General features: G+C 58.8%; 1 protein-coding gene across 4 annotated transcripts in view; it reads left to right on the top strand.

The window, feature by feature from the left end:
* KIRREL1 (kirre like nephrin family adhesion molecule 1) overlaps positions 1-7,399 on the top strand; it is an 85,413-nt gene extending 78,014 nt beyond the window's left edge. For 2 of the 4 annotated variants that reach the window (XM_044379823.3, XM_048225223.2), the window contains exons 6-15: positions 494-599; positions 729-877; positions 1,075-1,202; positions 1,875-2,001; positions 2,083-2,183; positions 3,538-3,736; positions 4,851-4,958; positions 5,070-5,209; positions 5,799-5,876; positions 6,000-7,399. In XM_044379823.3, coding sequence (XP_044235758.1) covers positions 494-599; positions 729-877; positions 1,075-1,202; positions 1,875-2,001; positions 2,083-2,183; positions 3,538-3,736; positions 4,851-4,958; positions 5,070-5,209; positions 5,799-5,876; positions 6,000-6,476 — 1,613 coding nt within the window. In that variant the 3' untranslated portion in view covers positions 6,477-7,399. Of the gene's footprint in view, positions 1-493; positions 600-728; positions 878-1,074; positions 1,203-1,826; positions 2,002-2,082; positions 2,184-3,537; positions 3,737-4,802; positions 4,959-5,069; positions 5,210-5,798; positions 5,877-5,999 lie in introns of all 4 variants that reach the window. The other 2 variants (XM_026487354.4, XM_044379822.3) reach the window with 2 other exon arrangements.
* Positions 7,400-22,976: the final 15,577 nt, after the last annotated feature.

The following is a 22,976-nucleotide window of genomic DNA, read 5'->3' as shown; positions in this document are numbered from 1 at the left end:
GCGCACACCAGCACCTTTCCAAAACCTGAAAAACTCCAAATTCTGAAGTACATCTGATCCCGTGGGGCTCAGAAAAGGGCCGTGGGACCTGTTCCTGTCTGTGGGGCCGTGAGAGCATTTAATGCACGAGTGCGTCAGAGCAGCCAGCGTGGAACCCGCCACTCAGGGGATGCCCAGGGAGGGAGCTGGGCAGGGACCGGAGCGGCCGCACCCCCATCCCACTCAGCCACGCGAGGCCACCTTGACGCCTCGTGGCCGCAGTGCACCATTACACCCGCTAACTGTCCCCTCAGCATCAGCCTGGGCCCCGGCCCCCCAGCCGGCCCCCCAGAGGCTCCGTGTGGTGAAGGTGAGGAGGGCGGCTTCTTTACTGGGGCTGCTTCACTGCAGACTCCAAATCCCAGATCTCCACGCAGCAGGGAGGACTGGATGTGTGTGTTAGCAAGAGAAACTTGAGGGACAGAAGAGACCCTTCCTGTCCCCTGCTTTGCAGACCCCCCCACGGTGACCCTGTCCATTGAGCCACAGACGGTACAGGAGGGTGAGCGTGTCGTCTTCACGTGCCAGGCCACAGCCAACCCCGAGATCCTGGGCTACAGGTGCAAGGGGGTGGGGGCTGGGGGCTCTCTGGGCCTGGAGTGAGGGGTGCCGGGGTGGGGGTCGTGCTGCTGGATGCGGGCGAGAGGGGTCCAAGCCCTGATCCCCTCCCTGTGTTGCCTTCACCCCAGGTGGGCCAAGGGTGGCTTCCTGATTGAAGATGCCCATGAGAGTCGCTATGAGACAAATGTCGACTATTCCTTCTTCACGGAGCCTGTGTCCTGTGAGGTTCACAACAGAGTGGGCAGCACCAACGTCAGCACCTTAGTGAACGTCCACTGTGAGCAGCACAAGGGCAGGGGTGGATGGGGAGGGCAGGGACCTTCGAAGGGTCTGGGGAAGGGGTGGGTGCTCCAGGAAGCCCAGGGGACAGGGGACGGGCGGCGGGAGGTGGCGGGGCAGCAGAAGGAGGAGAAGATCGGCTAGAGCTGACCCCGGAGGAGACTGAGACCCTAGCGAGTGCTCCTTTCCATGCAGTTGCCCCCCGGATCGTAGTTGACCCCAAACCCACGACCACAGATATTGGCTCTGATGTGACCCTCACCTGTGTCTGGGTGGGGAATCCCCCTCTCACCCTCACCTGGACCAAAAAGGATTCAAACATGGTAAGACGCCTGCTGCCCGCCTTGCACACTGGGAGGAAGGAGGCATTCTCAGGTGGGAGAGCGGGGGTAGGGCGAAGCAGGTGCAGCATTACTTGTCAGGTCGAAGCTAGAGTGTTTCTAGGGTCTTGGGATTTGAAGGGGGAGGTCAGTGCTTGGGATCAAAACCCCCTCTCCCCGTGGAACAGCTGGCTGGCTCAGTGGCGGTGGGAGGGACATGGGGACCTACGTGTGGGGGGTGGGGGGAGGGGGGTTTCTGCAGATCTGGTGAATGAGTCTACCCAGGAGGGTGGGACGGTTGAATTCGGCAGCTCTGCAGACACCTGCATTAGAAAGTTCGGGCGGGAACTGCAGGGAGAGCAGTTTCAGGGTGAAACTTCCTGTCTTGTTTGGCAGGGAAAGCTCTAGAACAGACCGTCAGAGAGGCTGCGTTCTCTGTAAAATCACTGCAGCCTCAGCTGCCCTCTCTGGCCTCTGCCCTTCTCAGCCCACTCCTGCAGGGATGGCCGGCCTCAGCGCGGCCCTGTTAGAGTCAGGGGATGCACGCTTTTCCCTTCTGGGAATTCACTTGTGGCCCTTCCTGCTTTCTTCCCAATGCCTCCGATGCGGGGCCCCACTCGGACCCAGGGGCCCAGGCCTCCTGGCTCCCCACCCGAGGCTGCTCTCTCTGCCCAGGTCCTGAGTAACAGCAACCAGCTGCTGCTGAAGTCAGTGAGCCAGGCCGACGCGGGCACGTACACCTGCAGGGCCATCGTGCCCCGGATCGGCGTGGCCGAGCGGGAGGTGCCCCTCTACGTGAACGGTGAGCTGCCCGCGGGGCTGGGCCCAGGCGGACGGGTGCTGCGGTGTCCCGCCGGTCCTGACCGCGTCTTCTTGCTCGCAGGGCCCCCCATCATCTCCAGCGAGGCGGTGCAGTACGCCGTCAGGGGCGACGGTGGCAAGGTGGAGTGTTTCATCGGGAGCACGCCGCCCCCGGACCGCATTGTGAGTGCCGGGACCGCCACAGGGCCCGAGGACAGCCAGCCCCGCTGCCAGCTTCCCAGGAGCCGCGTCCCTCTGCCCTGTCCCTGCTCACATGCCACCTCCTCCTCTCTCACTTGTTGCGTGACCCTGAGCCAGTTCCTTAGTGTTCCTGTCCTCAGTTTTGTCATCCACAAAACGGGGACAGTGTCCCTGCCTGATAGGGCGGCTGCAACAGTTGTGAGAGGCCGGGGCTCCCCGGCCGCTCTCTCTGCCTCATCTCCTTCTCTCTCCTCTGCCTCCCCCCTCCTCTCCCTGCCCTCCACCCTGCCCCTGGGTTCCCTGGCTCTCTGCCCCCTTCTGTCTTCTTCCTCCTACCCGCTCTCCCTCCCCCATCCTTTCTCCTCTTCCCCACACCATGCGCCATTAATTCCTCCCATGACCATTAACCGTCAAACCCCTCATCACATTTAATGACCATTTGGCTAACTCCAGGGCTGCCCGGGGACACTTCATTACCACGGCCGCTGGGCAGCGGGCGGCTCGGCTCCCGGGGGCTTTCCTTGCCGAGCTAGGAGGATTGGTCCCTGGAAAGGAGCCAATGCGTGGCCACTCCCCCTCCCTCGGGCTCCACTCAGGGAGGGGACATGATGGGGGTGCCCCAACTGGGCAGTCAGAGATGGAGGAGGCTGGGGTTACCCCTCTCCTGTAGGAGATCCTCCCTGTTCTGAGCCTGGGGATGGGTCTCCAGAGCCCGTAAGGCGGGTTCACGTGGGGCCGGCTGCGGGGTGGCTGAAGTGAGGCTGGGGACTGAGCCACGCTCAGGTAGGCTCTCAGACCCCCAGAGCTGGACAAACCTTGGGCATCCAGCTCCAGCCTGCTCCTCTCGCATTACAGATGAGAACTCGGAGGCCCAGAGAGGGGAAGGGAGGCTACACGGGGGCTCGAGGGAGAGCCAGGCCCAGGGCCCAGTGTTGACTCCCCATCCAGGACATCAGGGCTGCCAAATATTGGTTCACTGGCCCAGCCACACCTGCATCCATGGGATTGTGGTAAAAATAGGGAATCCTGGACCTCTCCCCTGGAGGCACATATTTAAAAGTTAAGCTCCAAGAATCTGCATTTTAAAGAATGTCCCTAGGCGTATCTGCATGTTCCGGGCATACATGTCCATTGTGTTGGGAGCCACTGTTTCCCTTAGGCTGGAGATCCCATGCCAAGGCTTGAGGCAGCAGTTGTGACTTGGGTTTGCTGCAGGGTGAGCGCTGCGCTGGGCTGAGTGACACACGGGGAGCGTGGGACGAGGATGCCTTGAGGGTGGCTCAGGTGTTTCTGCCACCTACCCCTTCCTTATCCCCCCCTGCCCTCCCCACCCCAGGCCTGGGCATGGAAGGAGAACTTCCTGGAGGTGGGGACCCTGGAGCGCTACACGGTGGAGAGGACCAACTCGGGCAGTGGGGTGCTGTCCACACTCACCATCAGCAACGTCGTGGAGGCAGACTTTCAGACGCACTACAACTGCACAGCCTGGAACAGCTTTGGGCCTGGCACGGCCATCATCCAGCTGGAAGAGCGAGGTGACCGTGGCCAGGGTGCGGGACCCCTGGGGGTTCTGCTCCCTCTTCTCTCCCCTGGCAGACCTCGTGGGGAGACAACTATCTTGGGGGGCCTGCTCTCCAGAGCCTCTGCTGGTGCCCAGCTGGGGAAATCCACCCCCTTTTTTAAACGTGCATTGGGCCTCCCCTCTGCGCCCGGGCCCATGCTAGGGGCTGCAGCAATGGCTGTGCACAGGATGCAGTCCTGGCCCCGAGGGGCTTTCGGTTCAGTGGAGAGCACACAGTGGGAGCAAAGGACGTCAGAGGGAGAAAAAGCAGATGCTTCGTGAAAGGGCGTTAAGACTACGGAACCCACTGGGCTGGCAGGAGGGTGAAGTGAGAGAGTATCTCTAACACACCAGGCACATGGCGGGGGCCCCGTAACTCGTGGTTCCCCACCTCTTCGAGAACGCTTCTTCTGCAAGGAGGCACACGCTTCCTCCCTTAAGACGCTGCATGTCAAAGGAGGCATTGCCTTTGACTTTTTTGGAAGCTCTGCTGAGGGAGAGAAAAGCGAGGGCTCCCATCGGTTGTGTCTTAGCTGAGAGCACCAGCAAGGGGGTGGTGGGGAAGAACGGACCCGGGGGGGGGGGGGGGTATGGCAGGACCCAGTGAGGAGGGGCAGAAGCTCCCACGGATCTGATCCGTCCAGGATCTGTCAGGAAGGGAGAGTAAGCTGGAGGAGGTTTTCTGGGTCCTGCTCGGCTCTGGGGAGCAGGGGAGCCCTGGGAGGGCCGGTGCCAGTGCCACCCTGGCCATGGTGGGGGGCGGGGCGGTGGGGAGGGGGGGACACAGGTGGCAGGTCGGAGTTTGTGGAGACAGCTGACCTCAGAGCAGCCCAGCCCAGGAAGCCGAGGCCAAGCCTCACAGGCAGGTGGGCTGAGAGGGGTGGGCGGACCCCCGGGGCCGGGGTCATGCTGTGTCACAGCTGCAGGGCTGGGACGCGGCCACGCTCCCAACTCCAAACAAGCCGAAGCTCAGGCCTAAACCCAGACACAACGCGGACCTTCCTCCCCAACTCTCCCCATCCGTGGTGCCCGGCCCTCAGGTCCCCGTGAGCCATCACCCTCACCCCAGCCTTTCCTTCCCCCTGAAGAGGTGCTGCCCGTGGGCATCATCGCCGGGGCCACCATCGGCGCGGGCGTCCTGCTCACCTTCTTCTTCATCGCCTTGGTGTTCTTCCTCTACCGACGGCGCAAAGGCAGTGAGTACGGGCCTCGCGCCCGCCCAGGGCCCCGCGGACAGGCCCGAGGCGCTCCCCGGGTCGGCCTGCAGAGGCTGGCGGAGCGCGTCCAGGCTGCCCTTCCCTGTCCAGGTCGCAAGGACGTGACCCTGAGGAAGCTGGACATCAAGGTGGAGACTGTGAACCGCGAGCCACTCACGATGCACTCGGATCGGGAGGATGACACTGCCAGCGTGTCCACGGCCACTCGGGTCATGAAGGCCATCTACTCGGTGAGGGTCCTCTCCTCCCGGCCCACTCCCCTCTGCACGTACTGGGGACACCTGCCCCAGCTCTACTAAGCACCTTCTGTCTGTCTGCCTTCCATGGTTCTGCTACACACAGGCCCACGCTCACACGTGCTCACGTATGTACACACAGGCGCACAGATGCTCGTGCACATACACGCATGCTTGCACGCACACGTCCTCCCCAGGCTAATTTCCCTGCAGCAGAGGACAGGCAGGTGGGGCCCTCCATAGGGCCGCGCTGAGCCCCATCCTTCCCACACACAGAGTTGGAAACCCCTAGAAGTTTTCTGGTCCAACTGCCCCATAGCTCAGACGAGGAGACAGTCCCAGAGAGGGGCAGTGACACACCCAAGGTCACACTGTGTGGTAGCGACAAAACCGGGGTCAGGTCAGATCTCCGACCTCTCCCCAGCCCCGCGCCCCAGAGCCTCTCCTGGGCTGGGCTCAGACTCAGAACTCGAGTGTGCCCAGGACCCCAGACCCCTCTGGTGGCCCCTGGGCGTGGGGCGGGGGCGGGGGCGGCACGGGTTGAGGCCGGCCCGGCCCTGACGCCTCCCCTGCGACTCCGCAGTCCTTCAAGGACGATGTGGACCTGAAGCAGGACCTGCGCTGCGACGCCATGGACACGCGCGAGGAGTACGAGATGAAGGTGCGCGCGCTGGGTGGGCGGGGTGGGCGGGGCGGGCCCCAGGAGGAGGGGCGCGGACTCTCCGCGGGAGCGGCAGGTGCACCACGGCCGCGCCTCCACCGCGCCCTCGCCCCTCGTCCCCAGGACCCCACCAACGGCTACTACAATGTGCGCGCCCACGAGGATCGGCCGGCATCGCGGGCCGTGCTCTACGCGGACTACCGCGCCCCGGGGCCCGCGCGCTTCGACGGGCGCCCGGCCTCGCGCCTCTCGCACTCGAGCGGCTACGCGCAGCTCAGCACGTACAGCCGTGCCCCCGCGTCCGACTTCGGCCCCGAACCCGCCGCCCCCGGGCCGGCCACCCCTGCTGGCGCCGATTCGGCCGGCACGCTGTCCTATGAGAACTACGACAAGTTCAACCCGCACCCCTTCCCCGCGGCGGCGGGCTACCCCACCTACCGACTGGGCTACCCCCAGGCGCCGCCGTCGGGCCTGGAGCGGACCCCGTTCGAGGCATACGACCCGATCGGCAAGTACGCCACAGCCACCCGCTTCTCCTACACCTCGCAGCACTCGGACTACGGGCAGCGGTTCCAGCAGCGCATGCAGACTCACGTGTAAGCCCGGAGCCCGGCCGGGCGCCTCTGCGGGGCAGAGGACGAGGCTCTCACAGCCGTTCCCTGATATTCAGGGGCGTTGCGCGTTGCTCCTGGCCCGGACCAGCCTTCCTCCTCCGCTGTCGCCCGGCAGGTGGGGAGCAGGTCTCCCGGAAACACCCCGTCCCGAGGATGGTGCTCTGTGCATGCCCCAGCCTCCCGGGCCTGCCCTTCCCTCTTCCTCGGGAGGACGTGTCTCTTCTGACCTGCGCTCTGGCCTGGCCCCGGCGGGGGGACAGGGAAGCGAAGGTTGTGGAGAGCAGAGGGGGCACTTTTTAGCATTCCCATTCCGCACCACCCCTCTGGTCTCCCCTAAGTGGACGGGGCTGTGTGACGATGAGCAGGCGTTGGCTTAGGGGGACAAGCTGTGGGGGCGGGGGGCTCGGGCACAGATATGTGGAAACCCGTTTGCCTGGCCAGCCTCTCTGTCCTCTGCATTCATACCCCGGCAGCATGTCCCCTTCCGGGACTGCAGAAGGGACCTTGGATTGATTTTAGCTGTCCACAGAATAGCCCTGGCACTGAGTTCAGATCCAGCCCTCATTCAGCCGGGAGGGAAGTGCCAGCTGTCCCGGCCGCACATTGTGGACACCTGTCTGTCCGCCTGGAGAGGTTCCGGATTTCTCCAGTAGCCCCATTCTCTCTCCTCTGTGTAGGGCCAGCCGGTTAGATGAGGGGTCCCCCTACAGAAAGGGGCGGTGGGGGAGCCATGTTCTGACTCACCAGCAGGAAGGCTGTGTGCTGCAAAGCAGTTTCCAGAACCCCCTCTAGAGGAGCCCCTTCCCTCCCCAGCCTGCCCTGTAGCCTGGCTTTAACTCTTAAGCCTGTCTGGGGAGTGGTGGTGTGAGGGTGGGATGCTATAGGCTATTTTTCAAAGACAACAGAAAACAATGAAAACCTCATTTGGGGAGAAAAAAGAAAAAAAGCTGTAGGGAATCCCCCACCCAAAGTCCCAATGGGAAGGAAAGGGGGCGTCTGTTCTCCACCAGAATCCTAACACCGTCCATTACTCTGAATTTCCAAGCACTTTGAATCCATTTTTAAACATTCAGGTGGTAAGACCTGTCCCCGATGGGCTCTGACAGGCTTAGGGATGGGGCCTGGCTCTCAGACTCCTTGTCCTGCTCACCAGCTGGTCAGGGGGGCCACCTTCCAGGGCCATGGGAGATAGTCTCTGCAGACAGGTTTTGGTTTGTTAAGTGTCTTTTTTTTCTTGGACCAATCAGATTCCTTCTTCCACTTTCAGTGCCTTGAGTGTCCAGCTTTGGTTGACTGGCCCTGGGGGGGGGGGCACGGAGGATGGGTATCGCCAGCCCCAGACCCGCCGTCAGGTATCGCAGAGTTTCGGGTACGGCGGGTGAGGGGCCTGGCGAGGAAGGAAGGTGGCACGGGAGGGCACTGCAGGCAATCACGCCCATGCTGTCCCCACACACATTCCACACGGCCATTCTCAGCCACCGCCTCTGACCAAAGAGAACTGTGCCCCCGCCCTGGCCTCCCCTTCTCCCGATGGGCGGGGCCTCTGGGGCGATCCCCGGAACGCGCTTTGCCCTCTCTCCTGGTCACCACTCATTAGTCGTGTTTGCTTTAATGAGTTACATGCTCATCAGCCACAGGCCATCACCACCCTTGCCGATGGGTCTGTGGGGTGACATTCCTCACCGTCCCCGCTGGTAAGGACCAGCTAACGCCCAGGAAGAAAGCAGCTCCCTTCCAGCCCGGCAGACTGCCTCCGCGTCCCCTTCTGCTGCAACACGGGCAAATCCTGGGTGTCTGTGGCAGTGGGGGGCATCATCCAGGTTCCAGCTGCATTCCTCCCCACCCCTGGGAGCTGACACCTCCCGACAGAGTCCGTGTATGTGAGCCCCGGGAGAGGGTCTGGTAAAGATGAGTTCATGCGTATTGGGATTATCTTCACAGAAACAGAAGCCATGCGTAATCCGGACAGTTAAAGTCTAAAGGTGGTGATGGCTTTTTAAACAGGAATATTCCAAAAAATATTCATTTGTATTTGGGGTTTGGCCACATTCTGTTTCCACCCTTTTTTGTTTTAGTGCTGGGCCCATTCTGTTGAAAAGCTGAAGACGAGGGGCCCAAGGTCACTAGCCCACTCAGCTGACACTCCCCTGACACAGGGACCATTAGTTTTCAGAAGCCTGTGACCAGTTACTTCTCTGCTCTCTGCTCTTTGACACCCTGACCGCCCCCCCCCCCAGGGTACGGAGCATGCGCAGGGCAAGGCACAGAGAGACACCAGCGCCCGGGCCCTCTCTGCCCTCTGCAATTTGCACGCTGCTGGTCTGATCACAATCGGAACTGGGGCCTGCCTGTTGGGCCAGAGGGAATTACTTTTTTGGGGAGTGGAAGGCACCCTTGAACGAAGTAGAGCTTTGCTGTTGGAGCCTGGGCCCCGCCAGCAGGGTGCCTGAGTACTTGATGTGGTCGCCTTGGGGATCCTGATCCCCTTCAATCCCCTGATCCCCCGTCATCTTAGTGGGAAGAGCAAGGCACTAGAGGTCAGGAGATCGGGGGGACCCCATCCTTAAGCTGCCATCGACTGAGTGACCTTGGCCTAACCTTTTTACATTTACTGCCCCCGATTTTCTGGCCTTAAAAATAGGGGGAGGGTTGCACAACCCTAGAATTATTCTGCTCTTGCTGTATTCATTTGGTGAGGTGGGGGGCCCAGCCACCCCTGGCGAGGAGCTGGGAACAGTATGTGAGCAGGGAAGGGATGAGGGTGGTGGAAGTTTCTCTCTTGAAAAAAACCTTCACTGTGGGCCTCTTGTCGGAAGTGTTGTGCACGAGTTTCTACTAGGGTCCCCTGGATGCCCACCGGGAGCAGAGCATACCCTGAGCCTCGGTGAGATTGGGACGGGCTTCTCCTCTGACCACCGGGAACGGTTGCTCACTATTGGGAGCCCACTCAGAGTTCTGCCCGTTTGGCAAAGGCGTCCGGGGCCGGGGCGGGGTAGGCAGCGTCGACCGAGGGGTAATGGGAGCAGCCACTTCCACCCCGTCCCCAGGAGCCCAAGGACGGCGCGCCCCTCTCACTGAGGAGCTGAACCTGCCGGCCGGGGCCTCTCGAGCCAGCTGGTGAGGCGTGAGCGTGGCTGACTGCTCTGTGAGCAGCCGGTAGAGGGAGAGGGCAGAGCAGTTTTGACATAAACTCTGGATCTCGAAGAGGTTCTGGTGATTCTCAGCCGCAGTCTCTTTCCTCGTGGGGGCTCGGACTGCGTCCTGAGTCCTGGATCCCTCCAAGCCCAGCCCCAGAGTCTTCGTGAGGTCAGGAAGGGGAGCCACCAGGGATGGAGCGGTGCTCCTCCGAACGCCATGCTGGGGACGGAAAAAGTCAGCTTGACCCCCATCTGCAGGTCCCCGGCCTCTTCTTAACCCATCACTTTGAGGGCAGCCTTCCAGGACCCTTTGGCTCCCACGCTCTGTCGGGCACCACAGGTCCTGGGCTCCTTAGAACGGAATCCGGTGGTCTTTCAGCCCACCTGACACACTGCACACAGCAGTGGTGGGCCATTCAGGTTGGAAGAAAAGCGTATCGAAGCCAAGAGCCCCGCTGGACTGAACTGGCTCGGTCACTGCCTCACTGCGCCATGTGGACCCTCCCGTCCACATGGCTGCACTCCTGGGCCACCCCGGCCTTGGAGACCGAGGCTTCTCTACCAGTCTAGTGCTGTGTGTCCCGGGCGGGTCCCCGCCCCGGGCCTCTTATTAGGGATCACCTGAAAGGCGTTAGTGAAGCTCCTGACCCTGGTGGGACCCGTGAGGAGATGGTCACGGGACACTCCATAGACCGAGGGATGTAATTTGGAAAGGCATCTATTTTTGTGAAGAGGCTATACAACTAGCATTTAAATACCCCCCTCCCTGTCCCTGCCTTCCCTGCCCCCCACGGTATCTGCCTCTCCTGGAGGCCAGCCTCTGTGAAAGGCGTTGGCCCGGCCTCCGTCAGCCTGGCCTCCTCCCGCCTCCGGGCTGCTGGCCTGGGCTGTCTGCCGCTGGGGAGAGTCCACGATGTGGGGGTTGGGGGAGGTTCCTTTTTCTTATATCACTGTGAGGGAGCTCCAGGCCCTGTCCCTGGAGAGAGCATTGCTGCGCAGACGTCACAGGCCATATGGGCGGCTCTGGTACAAGCCCACCCTTGAAAATAATAACAGTAATAATAATAATAATAATAGTAGCTCCGTTTGCATAGAACTATCACATTCCCGCCAGCCTCCTGCCCCTGCTCCCGGCTTTCCGCTGGCCACGACCCCTGGCCTTTCCGAGGGTCGGTGGGCCGTGGGGCCTTCTCCCTGTTTCTGGAGATCAGATGCTGCCCCCGGGAATACCCCCCACGGGGGAGAGCGCAGCCGAGCCCCCGGAGGCCCGGCTGCTGCACGGCCGCCTGGAGGAGTCCGGGGCCCCGGCGGTCCCGCTCTGCACCCCGACCACCCTCGGGGTCACAGCCTCCACTTCTGGCTCCAGTTGAGTTTTCTCCTCCCAAACCCCAATAATAAATGGATCCATGATGACAATTAAGAGAAGAGGAAAAAATATTATTTTTGTTAGGACAGACCATCGTAGGTTTTTAGCAATGTGTGTCCGTGTGTCCTCACGCCTTTTCCTATTCTGCCTGTTTCCATTTTCCTTTTTTTTAAATATTATGTACTATATTTTTAGTCTCAAACACACTATATATTATATATATTTAATTTTTTTATATATATAAATATAAATGTTTTAAAAAGTACCATGTTTTGTGTTATTTTAGGTATGAGCAGCTCTAGTTACTTAAAAGCTCCCCTGATTTGGAGTGAAATGGTCAAATTTGGGGAAAAGATGAGACTTTTGGGTTGAGATTGCAGAAAGGATCTGTTTGTGTCCTCCAGGCGATTACTTATATTTGTGACTGTCGCAGGGCCCTGAGGCCAGGGAAGCCGGCAGCTGGGGGGACACAGAGCGGGAGGTCCCTGCCATGGGAACCCCGCACCCGAAAGTTTGGTGCCAAATCTCATTAGGGCCAGGAAAGGGGGCGACTGAACCTGGGGTCCGGATCCTGAAGGATATGGGAAGGTGGGAGCCAGACGGGTTCCATTTATTAAGATGCAGAGGTTTGGGTCAACAGCCAAGTCCCCAAGCCCGGGGCCTTCTGGTTCTGGTTCGGAGGGAGGAGATGCAAGCAGGTGCCGTGGAGGCCCGGATGGGCCACCCCGCTGAGAAATTTGAAATCCTGGAGTGTAGTGGCCTTCGCAAGGACTGCACTTTGGTCATTTCACAGGAGCGTTTGAGGATCACCAGGAAAAAAAAAAAATGGCTGTTTTCAGATCATGTTTTTTGAAAGCTATAGGTCATCAGAGAGACGCAAGGCTTTATTGTCTGCATCACCCGCGTAACAGCCAAGCAAACAGACTCTGGTCCACGGGAGCCGTTCTGTGTGCAAGGGACGCAGGACACAGTCGGAAGCAGAGGTGGGGATGGGCGAGCTGAAAAATACTTTCGAGGTAATGCAACCCATTTCCGAGAAGGTTGGAGGTCACAGTCCGGAGGCCCCGCTGATGGAGGGGCCGGTGCAGTGGGAGCCGTCTCAAGACCACGAGCCTGAGGCGAGTCCCACCTGGACGGGAGTGCGAGGCCCAGGTGCACGTGGAGCTGCGGGCTGCAGCCAGGTAAGTTGAACTGGGGCAGGTAAAGCCTGGCACGATAGTTGGGGGCCAGAAGCAAACAGAATAGAGTAAGAAAAAAACAGAGTAGAGAAGCAAGTGTGCAAACGTGGAGACCCAGGTGAGTCCGCTGCGTGGAGCTGTGTTCGGTGGCTGCTTCTGTGTGGTGGGTCCGCGTGGGAGGCCCCTGCGTCCTCCGTGCATCCCCAGAGCCCCACGCGGGGGCCAGCAGGCTCCTGGGGACAAGCCTGTGATCTGTAGATGGCGCCACTCTGCTCCTGACACAGGAGAGGCCACAGATCCTCATCCCACGTAGTAGGCCTCCCTTAAGTCACCCCCTGCTTGAGGTCACGTAGTCATCGCCTAGCTCTGCAGACTTTGAAAAGCCACTCCCTCCTTGTGAGTCCTCTGTCTTGGCGAGCTCTGGCCCGAGGCCCAACAGCCTCCTGTCTGCCCTTCCTCACCAAAGTGTGAGGTTCAGGGCCCCACCAATTGACATCAAGACGGTCTTCCCAGAGCATGGGCTCATTCACCTCTCACCGTCACTGCCCCAGGGTTTTTGCCCTTAAATGGGGTGCCGCCCTGGGGCGTGCCCCGCTCCCCCGCCTCTGTGCCTGGAACGTGCCTGTCCTTTTGCCTTCTCGTTTCCCGACTGTACTCATCTTTAGGGCCTGGCTCAAAGGCCCTCTCCGCTAGGAAGCCTTGCCTGGCTCATTATCGATTCAGCTTCGCTCCCTCCTGGGAAGTCCCGGGACAGGTGAACTGTTTCGGGCTGATCTCACTTCCAGCTGTCTGCTCCGATGGCAGGGTTACGCATGGGGCACATTAGCGCTGTCCTCTTAAACCAAGGGCATTTGAACCCAGAGATCGTGTATCATTTATTTTAGTACCCTCACCCCCCAGCAGAGTGCCTGGCATACAGTGGCTCCATGTGAGCTGGAGGGATGTGGATGGGGAGAAGGGGAGGAAAGCCAGCAGCCCCGTGCATGCAGGGCACTGCGGGGGGGGGGGTGCACCTCGAGGACGTGGTGTTTCATGAGGTGGGACAGCATGGTGACTCAAAGCACAGGCTCTCAAGCGAGTTTGCATGCGGTTGGACATCGCCAATACCCGCTAACATTGAGTCTCTCCAAGACCCCTGGCTGTTGGACAAGGCCAACCCGACTCGTTTGGGCCAGTGTGCTATAAACAGAAGTGACATGTCACTTCCAGACCAAAGCACTTAATTGCTAGTGTGAGACCCTCCAGCTCTCCCTCTGCCTGCCTGGCAACAGGAGCTCATTTATTCCAGATGGTGCAGCTTCGTAATAGTGGGTCCCTCTCCGCCTGGGTCCCTGGGTGGCCACGCGAGGCAGAGCCCCTCTGCCAACCCATGATGAGCGTGGAGTTTGAGGGGGAAAGGAATCTGTTTTGTTAGGTTAATGGACGTGTGGAGTTGCTTATTCCCGCGACACAGCACGGCCCGTCCTGATTAACGCGGGTCTTCTCTGCTTGCTCCTGCCTGACCGCGGTCTCTACAGCCCACTTTTCTCCTCTGTGAAAGGAATTGATGATCGCTCCTGTCCCACACGAAGTGCTTAGCAGAGCTCCCAGCACATGACTGCTCGGTAAGCAGTAGCTTCTGTTAGCCTGGAGAAAGGGGAGCAGCAGGCATGTGCCCCAGGGCCCTGTGCCCCTTTCCTCAGAGACATCGTGAGTGTGAGCGGAGCGGTCAACAACCGCCCCCAGCAGAGCCTCACCCCTCCATTATCCCCCGTCCCCCGGCAGGTCAGCACGTTTTCTGAGCTACCTTTTCTTTGCAAAATGTTGTGAGTGCTCAGTGCGATGAGATACACAAAACCCTTTGCCAATCGCTAAATGCTGTTCAAGTGTGCGCTGATTACCTTGGTCTCTCGACGCTGCATCCCCCCGCCACACACCTTGCCTCCGCCCACGTCCCCCAGCCCCCACGTGCGCGCTGGGTGCTGACAGCCCTGGCAGTGACCCCATAGCAGGGAGTGTGCCTGACAGAGCTGATCTGGCCATTCCCCAGGGTTCTAAAACCAAAAGACCAGCTCTTTGCAAAGCCGGAACCTGGGGGAGGAGAAAGATCACTTCCTTACTTTTCCATTTCCTTACTCACTGTAATTAGCGGCACAGAGGCAGCCTCCCGGGGAGAGCAGAGCCATCAGCTCCCAGAATTGAGCAGGGAGCTTGTCTTTTTGTTCCTCTCCACATAATACTGCTCTCTTGGTGGTCGCTATGCAAACACATCCTGCATTCATTTGCAAACTGGGGAATATTTCATATTTTGAGGCTCAGATGAATTCTCCAGCTCCCCGAAAGAGACACTGTCATGCCCACACTCCTGGTATGCTACCCTACCCGTGCGGGTCTGGGAGGTAACCAACACTTTGTTCTTCTCAGAGCCTCTCTAACATAGATGCCTAACGGATCACACACTCAAGAGTCGAGGGTACCTCCAGGGCACCGGGTCCAACCATGGACCCAAAGCAGGAGCCCCTGTTTGGTCTCAGAGAGAGGCTCTGCCTCAAGACCCTCGAGCCCTGAAAGCAGGGTGGCTTTTTACGGAGCCTGGACTTGGGGATCAGAATGCTGGGACTTCCCTCCGGCTTCCCAGGCACCAGCTCTGTGCCTTTGGGAAAGATCATTGGGCCCTTCCAGGCCTCGGTTTGCTCGTTGATAAAAAATCATTCCTTCATTCGTGGCAAAAATATTTATTGAACATTGACCACGTGTCTGGTACTATTCCAGACCCTGGGGGTGCCGGAAGGTCACATAGAGTGCCTGCCCCTATGGCACTCACAGGACAACGATGGACGGCGGCAGGTGGACAGGGAGACAGAGCAGGGTGCGTGGGTAGGTGGCAGGGACGCTGGGAGGTGGGGGGTGGACAATAAGAGAAGAGGAAGGGTGAGCTCGGGGAAAGAATATGCTAGGCGGAGGGAACAGGAGCTGCAAAGGCCCTGAGGCAGGGAGGGGTGTGGAGGGTTGAAGGCCCAGCCAGGAGGCTGCTGCAGGAGTCCTGGGAGGTGGTAGCAAACCCTTTTGGGAAGGCAGCCGGGACAGATCTTGGGAGGACGTGCAGGCCGTTAAAAAGGACTTTGGGAATTATTCTGAGATGGGAAAACGTAGTAAGTCAAGCCATATGAAACTGCTGTTTTTCTAGGTCAGAAATGGTTGAGCAGCAGCAATTTTATTTGGTTCAACCTGATAGATGTAAACGTGTAGTCACGCTCGTTTATTATCAGCACTTGAAAAAACAGGCTTTTCTGTTATTTTGGCAGGATTAATTGGAAGACATTTCTTCCTTCTACTGAGCATGAATCTGCCTCCTTGCAATTTTCACCCAATGGCTATAATCCAGCCTTCAGGGCATTGCTGTCTGGGGAGCCGGTCCCCCGTCCCCACGTTTGATATTGAGCCTTGGTTGTTACCATGACGTCATGTCTCTTCCGAGACACCTCTTTCCTGAGTTAAATATTTCTGATTCTGCAAACCCTTTCTCTTGCGACGTGGCTCCCTGGCTCCCCTCCTCTCCCGCACCCTGCCTGTGGAGTGAGTTTTGAACAATTGTGGGAAAGCAGTGTTCCCCCTGCAGCCCTCTAATCGGGGAGAGTTCCGCACCTCACCCCGCTAAGGGTCTCTGTTCCCTCACCTCCTCACTTTCAGTAAATACACTGTCTTCTGGCTCTTCCCCAGGAGGGAATGGTGGCCCCTTAACCTCCCAATGGCCCTGAGACCCATCCTGTCCACTGCAGGGGGAGAATGTGCCAGATTCTCAGACAGAAACCCCGAGGAGGCAGAAATCGAGGGCTGCGCGGGTCCTGCAGCTCGGCCGCGGCCAAGCCCAGCCCCACGACCTCGGTTCTCCGAGGCGTCCTGAGACCTGGAATGTTCTGTGCGGTGGGCCTACTTGGAACATTTTAGTAGGATGCTGGCATCACAGTGTCCCAAACCTGGCTGTCAGGATCCGGATCTGTTCCCTCCCTGATCTGAGCATCGGGAGATAAGAATTCTAGTCCAGGCTCCGCCTATTAGTCATGTGACCTTGGACGAGTTCCTGAAACTTTCTGAGTCTCCGTTTTCTTTTCCTTATTTTTTTTTTAAAGATCTTATTTATTTATGTGAGCATGAGCAGGGGGGAGGGGCAGAGGGAGAGGGAGCCCCACGCAGGACTCGATCCCAGGACTCCAGGATCATGACCGGCGCCAAAGGCAGACGCTTCACCGACTGAGCCCCCCAGGCGCCCTGAGTCTCAGTTTTCTTATCCATGAAAGGGGGATAGATAACAACCGACTTCCTCAGCTGGAGGGAGAGCTAACACAGCTGGGTATTAAATGAGCATGTGTCCCGAATCCCACCACGGCTTCCAGCGCCCTCCCCAGTCCAGCGGCCCCTTGGCGCTGCCCTGACCCCCGCAGTGGCTGAGTGGTCTCCCCGTTCCCTACGTTGTGCCCCAGAATCTGTCCTTCACAGCAGCCATTCTGTGAGGAGTCGTCTCCCCTGGCGAAAAAGCACCTGGTCTTCATTTCACTGTCAGACTTCCACTGAAAGCACAACCGAAGGAATCCTCTCGAAGCGTAAATGATACCCCATCGCGCCTTTGCTTCAGACCTCACGGCGTCCCATCCCATGCAGGATAAAATCCATGCGCCTGGTGGGTCCCTGGGGCCCTAGCGTGGCTGCCCCGATTACCTCTTGCCGGCCTTTGTCACTTCCCAGGACTGACCTCCTTGCTCTCAGGGACATTCTATCCCTGAGTGAAATGCTGGACCCCTTCCTTCACTGGACCACCGAGGTTTGGGGGATGCTTAGGGAGGGGAAGAAGTTGGCGTATATTAAGAAAACGTGCCCGGCATTTCGTACATGTGATTGCATGCTTCGTTCGGAGGAATGGGCCCCTGGAGCCAGGCCTTCAAGGGAACACCCCTCCTCCACCCAGCACCCGGTGGGCCCGCTCAGAGAAGAGCTCAGCACACCAGCCACGGAAGCTTCTGGCCCCAGAGCCCCCGGGGCTCCGGCTCTCCTTCTAATAACCTAAAGGCTATTAACAGTCTCTTCAGTTATTAAAACCATTTTTTGATGCCTGTCCCTTTGGTCTTGGCTACATGCCCTGAAAAGAAGCTGGCATCCCAGATTCCCCTTTGAAAGGGCAGCCCTTCACCAGGCTAGAGAGAGAGGCAGAGAGCGCCCTGCCCAGGCCCTGCCCTGTTCTCACGGGAGGACACGGACCCCGGCCCTGGACAGAGGGGCCTCCTGGATTTAAAATCTCCTTGCGGGTCGAAGAACCTCAAGGCCTGAGTAGAAACACTGGCGTCTGGAGGACTGCGGAGAAAAGCCTCCTGTTTGAGCTCAGGCCCATGGGCTGATTGCAGGGGTCCGATTCTGGCACCTGAGTCCGTCAACAGCGCTGACACTCCCCAAGGGCAACTTCACCTCTTTTTTCTGTCAGAAATCAGGAATATCAGGGCGCCTGGGTGGCTCAGTCGGTGAAGCCTCTGCCTTCAGCTCAGGTCATGACCTCAGGGTCCTGGGATCGAGCCCCACATCAGGCTCCCTGCTCAGCGGGGAGTCTGCTTCTCCCTCTCTCTCTGCCCCTCCCCCCTGCTTGTGCGCGCTCTCTCTCTCTCTCTCTCTGCGTCAAATAAATAAGTAAAATCTTAAAAAAAAAAGAAAGAAAGAAAGAAAGAAAGAAAGAAAGAAAGAAAGAAAGAAAGAAAGAAAGAAAGAAAGAAAGAAAGAAATGGAATATATATGACCAGAATGGCATCTGGACCACTGATCTCCGATTCTTCTAGGCTCTAACATCTAGGGGCGCAAGATTCTGAGGTCTTTTAGGGGTGCCAAAACGGCCACCATGGGGCAGCCTGGACTTTCAGGAGCAGACGCTTTCAAACGCTCTGCACCAGCTTCTGTGTCTGTAACGGTCTTGGCAAGTCAGTGGCAGGAGCCAGGATCGGGGTTTGGGACCCGAAGGCCTTCCCACCGCAGCTTCTTCCCCTCGTCCTGGACGCTGACTCAGTGCAGCATCTCAGACTCCCTCCGGGCTTTCGGCACCGCAGAAAAAAAAAAAAGACGTGACTTCCTCTTACCTAAAGACTCCAAGGAAGAGTCACCTCCTCCAGGAAGGCCTCCGCCCACCACGCCACATTAAGTGCCCCTCCTTGGTGGTCTTATCTGTGCCTGTCATTGTACACCCAGCGCAGCTTACCAAGGTCCTGGCAGTTGGAAGAGGAGTCTTTCTTTCTGCAACAGGGTGCCCTCCGGCCATTGCCCGCGCGTGGCCCCCCAGTCACACCCGAGCACACTACAGTCTGCCTTCTGCTCCTGCCAAGACTCCCAAACACACCCTGCTCTGGTCATCAAGCCCAATGGTCACTTTTCAGCTACTCTGTTCTGGGATCATCTTTAAACAAAGGCTGAATCATGACTTCCTACAAATACAAAGTGAACCCGAGTCAAGCATTGTATTTAACCCATTCATTAATGAGAGATCTCAGCATGTTCGAGGGAAAATCCAGAAGGCCACAGGGCACGGGCCAGCCAGACATTCTGCCACGAATTTGCAAAGAGAAGCAAACGTGGTCTGGACACAAAGTGCGCACCGGCCAAGCACGGTGCGTCTGCGTGTCCGTGGACGGGACCTGCACACTGCAGTTTTCTACAACTGACGGGAATATAAGGGAGCGGAGAGACCACGAAGGGCAGAGGTGACCTTGATGGGTAAGGCAGGACATGCAGTGGGCTCTTCTGTCCTGACACTTCCTTGACCTGTGGGCAGCCTTGAGCACGGGGAGCCCCTCCTTCCGCTGTGTGGCGTGGCTCGGATCCCCCCATCTCTCTGACCACTCCTCGGCAGGGGCTCCTCTTCCTCCACCTGCCCCTTTCCTGTAGGCATTCTCCAAGCTTTTATCCGGGACCCCCTTTACCCCGGACCCACACCCCTGAGGGACATCCCACCGACTCTGTTGTCTTTAGGGCTCCAGCGATAGGCTGGGGACTCAGGAAGTTCTGTGGCCAGCTTCCCTCCAGGCTGCTGACCTCTGTTTGTTTGTATCTTCACCAGCACCTAAGGACAGCATGCCCTACCTGCCGAACCCACTTTTCTTCCTCAAACTGCATCACTTTTCACCCAGGGGCCGACGCTACCACCTCGGGAGCCAGGCTTGTGTCTCTCCCCTTCCTCACTTCCTGGATCTCAGACCTGCAGATTCTGCTCTCCCCCATCACGCTCCAGCCCGGCTTCTCCTCTCCCATCCATTACTCCGCGTTGGTTTTTGGCTTTCTTCAGTCTAGTCTGTATTAATGTGACAGCCTCCAATCTGATCTTCCCGTCTCCGGCCTGGCTCCATCTAAACCACCCTTGACTCTGCTGCTGGAATAATCCTTCTAAAATGCAAATCTGATGTGATACTCTCATCCCTGAAGTCATTCCATGGCTCCCTGTCAAGGTCGGGACAAAGTTAAGCCCATTAGCAACATGGTTAAGGGCCTCCGTGACCTACCCCTCTCTCCAGCCTCACGTCTTGCTGAGTCCCGTCCTGGGGTTTAAGGATATCACCTGTGAGTCTACTTTCGGTTCCCGGGGATGAGGCACATGCCATTTCTTGCCTCCTTGGAACAGGTGGTTTTCTCCTTGGAACAGTGTCCACCCCCCTTTATCTTTGCCTAGTTTACTCCTGGTCATCCTACAAAACCCATACTGGGCTTTGCCTCCTCCCTGAAGATGTTCTCCCCACCTGCTCCTGTCTCATTATGGGCCCTGCCTCAGTGTTCCTTCCCTGTGTTTCCATCTCTGCATTCAGGGTCACGGACAAGCTTGTGGCCATTGACTTATCGCAGGAAAAGCTGGTGGCTCCCTGCTTTTCTCTTTCTATGCACTTGGCATGCTGGGTGGTGTCTCTCTCTGTCAAGAGGCTTCCAGGAATTGGGCTCGGTGTAAACTCCTTTCCCCACTCGATGTCCTCTTCCTGCCCAGTGCCTGAGGGTGGCTGGCCCCCCAGAGGAGAGCATCTGTGTGTAGCCCCTCACCCCAGGTAGGCTCTCAGGGACAGCAGGAGATACAGGAGGCCAGCAGTGAGTGGAGGGGAAGGACGTGTGAGGGACTGGCGACACAGGCTTCCCATTTCATCGTTTAAACCCACTCAGTCCTTCAGCTCGGGACTCTGGGCCAAGTCTCTGGAAGTGTGGAGACACGTAAATGATGGCTTCTGTCCTTTGGGAATGTGCCGTCCAAGAGCAGAGACGTACCTGTCTGCAAAGCCCCGGACCTGCAGGGTGATCTCTGAACCCTCGGAATCTGAGCCTAGGGCTGCTTCAGCAGGAAGAGAAGGCCATTACTAGTAAGCGTTGAGGGTTCAAAGCGAGGACAGTGTAACCTCTGAGCAGGGACGTGAAGGATGAGAAAGGCAGCCTACTTTTTCCCGGGGAAGGAAGGCATTCCAGGCAAGGTTCCCAGTGCTTGGCGTGGTTTTCCTGGGCTAACCCGTGGTCACCCGCTTGTGTGTGGCCTGGGTGTGGGGACGGGGACAGGCCACCCCGTGTTCCAGGCAGGCTGAGGTGCTTCTGCCCCCGCCCCCGTGGGCACCCAGGCTCCAGCAGGGGCTCCAGGCACAGGACTGCAGCCTCCTCTCCACGCCTGGTTTATTATGCACGAGGCAGGCAATTTGCCTCCCGCCCCGGGGACCCATCTCGGAGACAAGAAGGTAGTTTGTTCTCTGTAATGGCTGTGCTGGAGTGTGGCGAGGCGGCAGGCAGGGTGGGCGTGAGGGCTGGGGCTGCACGGAGGGGGCCGGGGGCTGCACGAAGGAGGCTGGGGCCTCCATGGCTCCCCCTACCCTTCCTCTTGTGCGGCTTGCTTTCTTTCCCCTGCTGCCCTGTCCTTCTGCTCTGTGCTCTTGAGCCTAGTGGTTCCTTCTCCCATTACCCTCTTTTTTGTGCTGGGACGGGGTGGCGCTGGAGGGTGTAGAGGGATGACAGCAACCGTCCCCTTGCCACAGGAACTCAGCCTCTGGGGACCCTGGCTTCCTCTCTCCCACCCTTGGCCATCTCTGTCCCTCCTTCTCCCTCCGGCTCCCTCATGATCTGTTTTCCCGCTGACCCTGACCTTCATCCCTATGCCCACGGGAAGACACCCCCAGTATGCTGCCATCATTTCCAGGTGATGAAAGTCCAGGCAGATCCCAAGGATGGGCACCTGCCTCACTGGAGGACCTGCCCCCAGCCTTCCCATTCACCAGAGGCGATTCCCTCGTGAAGCCCAGACCTTGCCAGGCTGGGGTCTCCTGGGGGGAGCGCCCTGGGGTGTCCAACCCACCACTGACTGTGGCTGGGCTGGTGAGTTTCTACACACACTCAGAAGGAAGCTGGCAGGTGTCCGTCCCTGCGGTCCCCACGCACAAGTATCCACAGCTCTCACCCCTGCCCTTCCCTGCGCCATCGGCAGCATCAGGCCAGGCCGCGGAACTCGTGCCTGGGGGCTGTCCGCACAGCACAGCCAAGTGTGAGCACAGCCGAGTGTGAGCGCAGCCCAGTGTGAGTGCTGACAAGTGTGAGCGCTGACGAGTGTGAGCTTAGTGAGTGTGAGCTTGACGAGTGTGAGTGCAGACGAGTGTGAGCGCTGATGAGTGAGATTGCAGACGAGTGTGAGCTCAGACGATTGGGCACAGGCTGTTCCTATTCCGGCAAGTGAGTTGTGTGCTTGGGATGCTTCTCCTCCTTCTGGAGCCTTCCATCTCCCCTGCTCTGTAAAGTAAGGAGGTTGCCTTGGCTGGACTCAGAGGTCATACACACTGAGTTCCCATGTGAGGGTAGAGGCTATTCCAGAATATCCCGGGCAGGGTAGTGTCCTCTGTGCTCATGGATTTGGGAAGGCTCGCCATCCAAGGTGGCCTGTGAGTAGTCGAGCAGAGCATGGAGTGGCCAGGGAGTGATTTGGGGCCTCTGTGTGACAGGAGCAGGGCAGGCACTGGGCTGGGGACAAATGCAGCCGCAAGCAGGAGTGTGGGGGTAGGATGGTTAGGATGGGGTCCCAGAAATCCTCAGGCAATGTTCTCAGGGAGCAAGGGATGCAAGAAGGAGCCAGAGGAGCCAGAAGGGCCCTGGTAGACAGCGGGGGAAAGAGCAAGAGAAGTGCCCAGGCCAGCACCTGACCCGGCACCATGGACCAGGACCCTCCAGGACATGAGTTGGGAGTGTATTGTGGGGACCTGGACCTCCCTAAATGTCCTCTGAGCCTCTGGGGTCAGAGAGCCCTGTCCCCTGAGGTTTGCTGAACTTCCCAGTAATGTAGGGGCACCTCCTCCCAAGAACGTGTGGGTTCATGGTCAAGGCAGCCCCACTTCTCCCGGAAGGGAAAGGCTGCAGCCCCTGGGGTTTGTGTGGGGTGCGTGTGCCCCAAGAGGTCTGTGTTGCGGTGGAAACATGCATGTGGTGGGAAGGTATGCACTGAGGTTGCTACTGAGGCCGAGAGGGTCTTGGGTGCACCTGCCAGGGCTCAGCCACTGCTCCGGGAGAGAGGGAGGAGCCAAGGGAAGGCAGAGCATCCAGGGGAGGTGAGCGATACCCACAGAGCTGGCCAGGCAGGAGGTGGGAGGCGGCAGGAGGATGAATGGGCCTGACAGGGAGGAGGAACCTTTCTCAGCCACAGATCTCAGGAGAGAGAACAAAGGAGCAGCCCAGACGCAGAGAGGAGGGTGAGCAGGAGCCCAGGAGCCGGATGGGGGAGGAGTTTGGGGGGAGGCAGGCAAGAGAACGGCAGAGCCCACCGAGATGGGCCCAGCTCCCTGAGTGTAGGTGGGCACCTG

This window comes from Ursus arctos, unplaced genomic scaffold (assembly GCF_023065955.2).
Source record: "Ursus arctos isolate Adak ecotype North America unplaced genomic scaffold, UrsArc2.0 scaffold_2, whole genome shotgun sequence".
Classification (NCBI taxonomy): Eukaryota; Metazoa; Chordata; class Mammalia; order Carnivora; family Ursidae; genus Ursus; species Ursus arctos.
The sequence above is the reverse complement of the archived record's forward strand: the minus strand, read 5'-3'. Positions and strand labels throughout refer to the sequence as shown.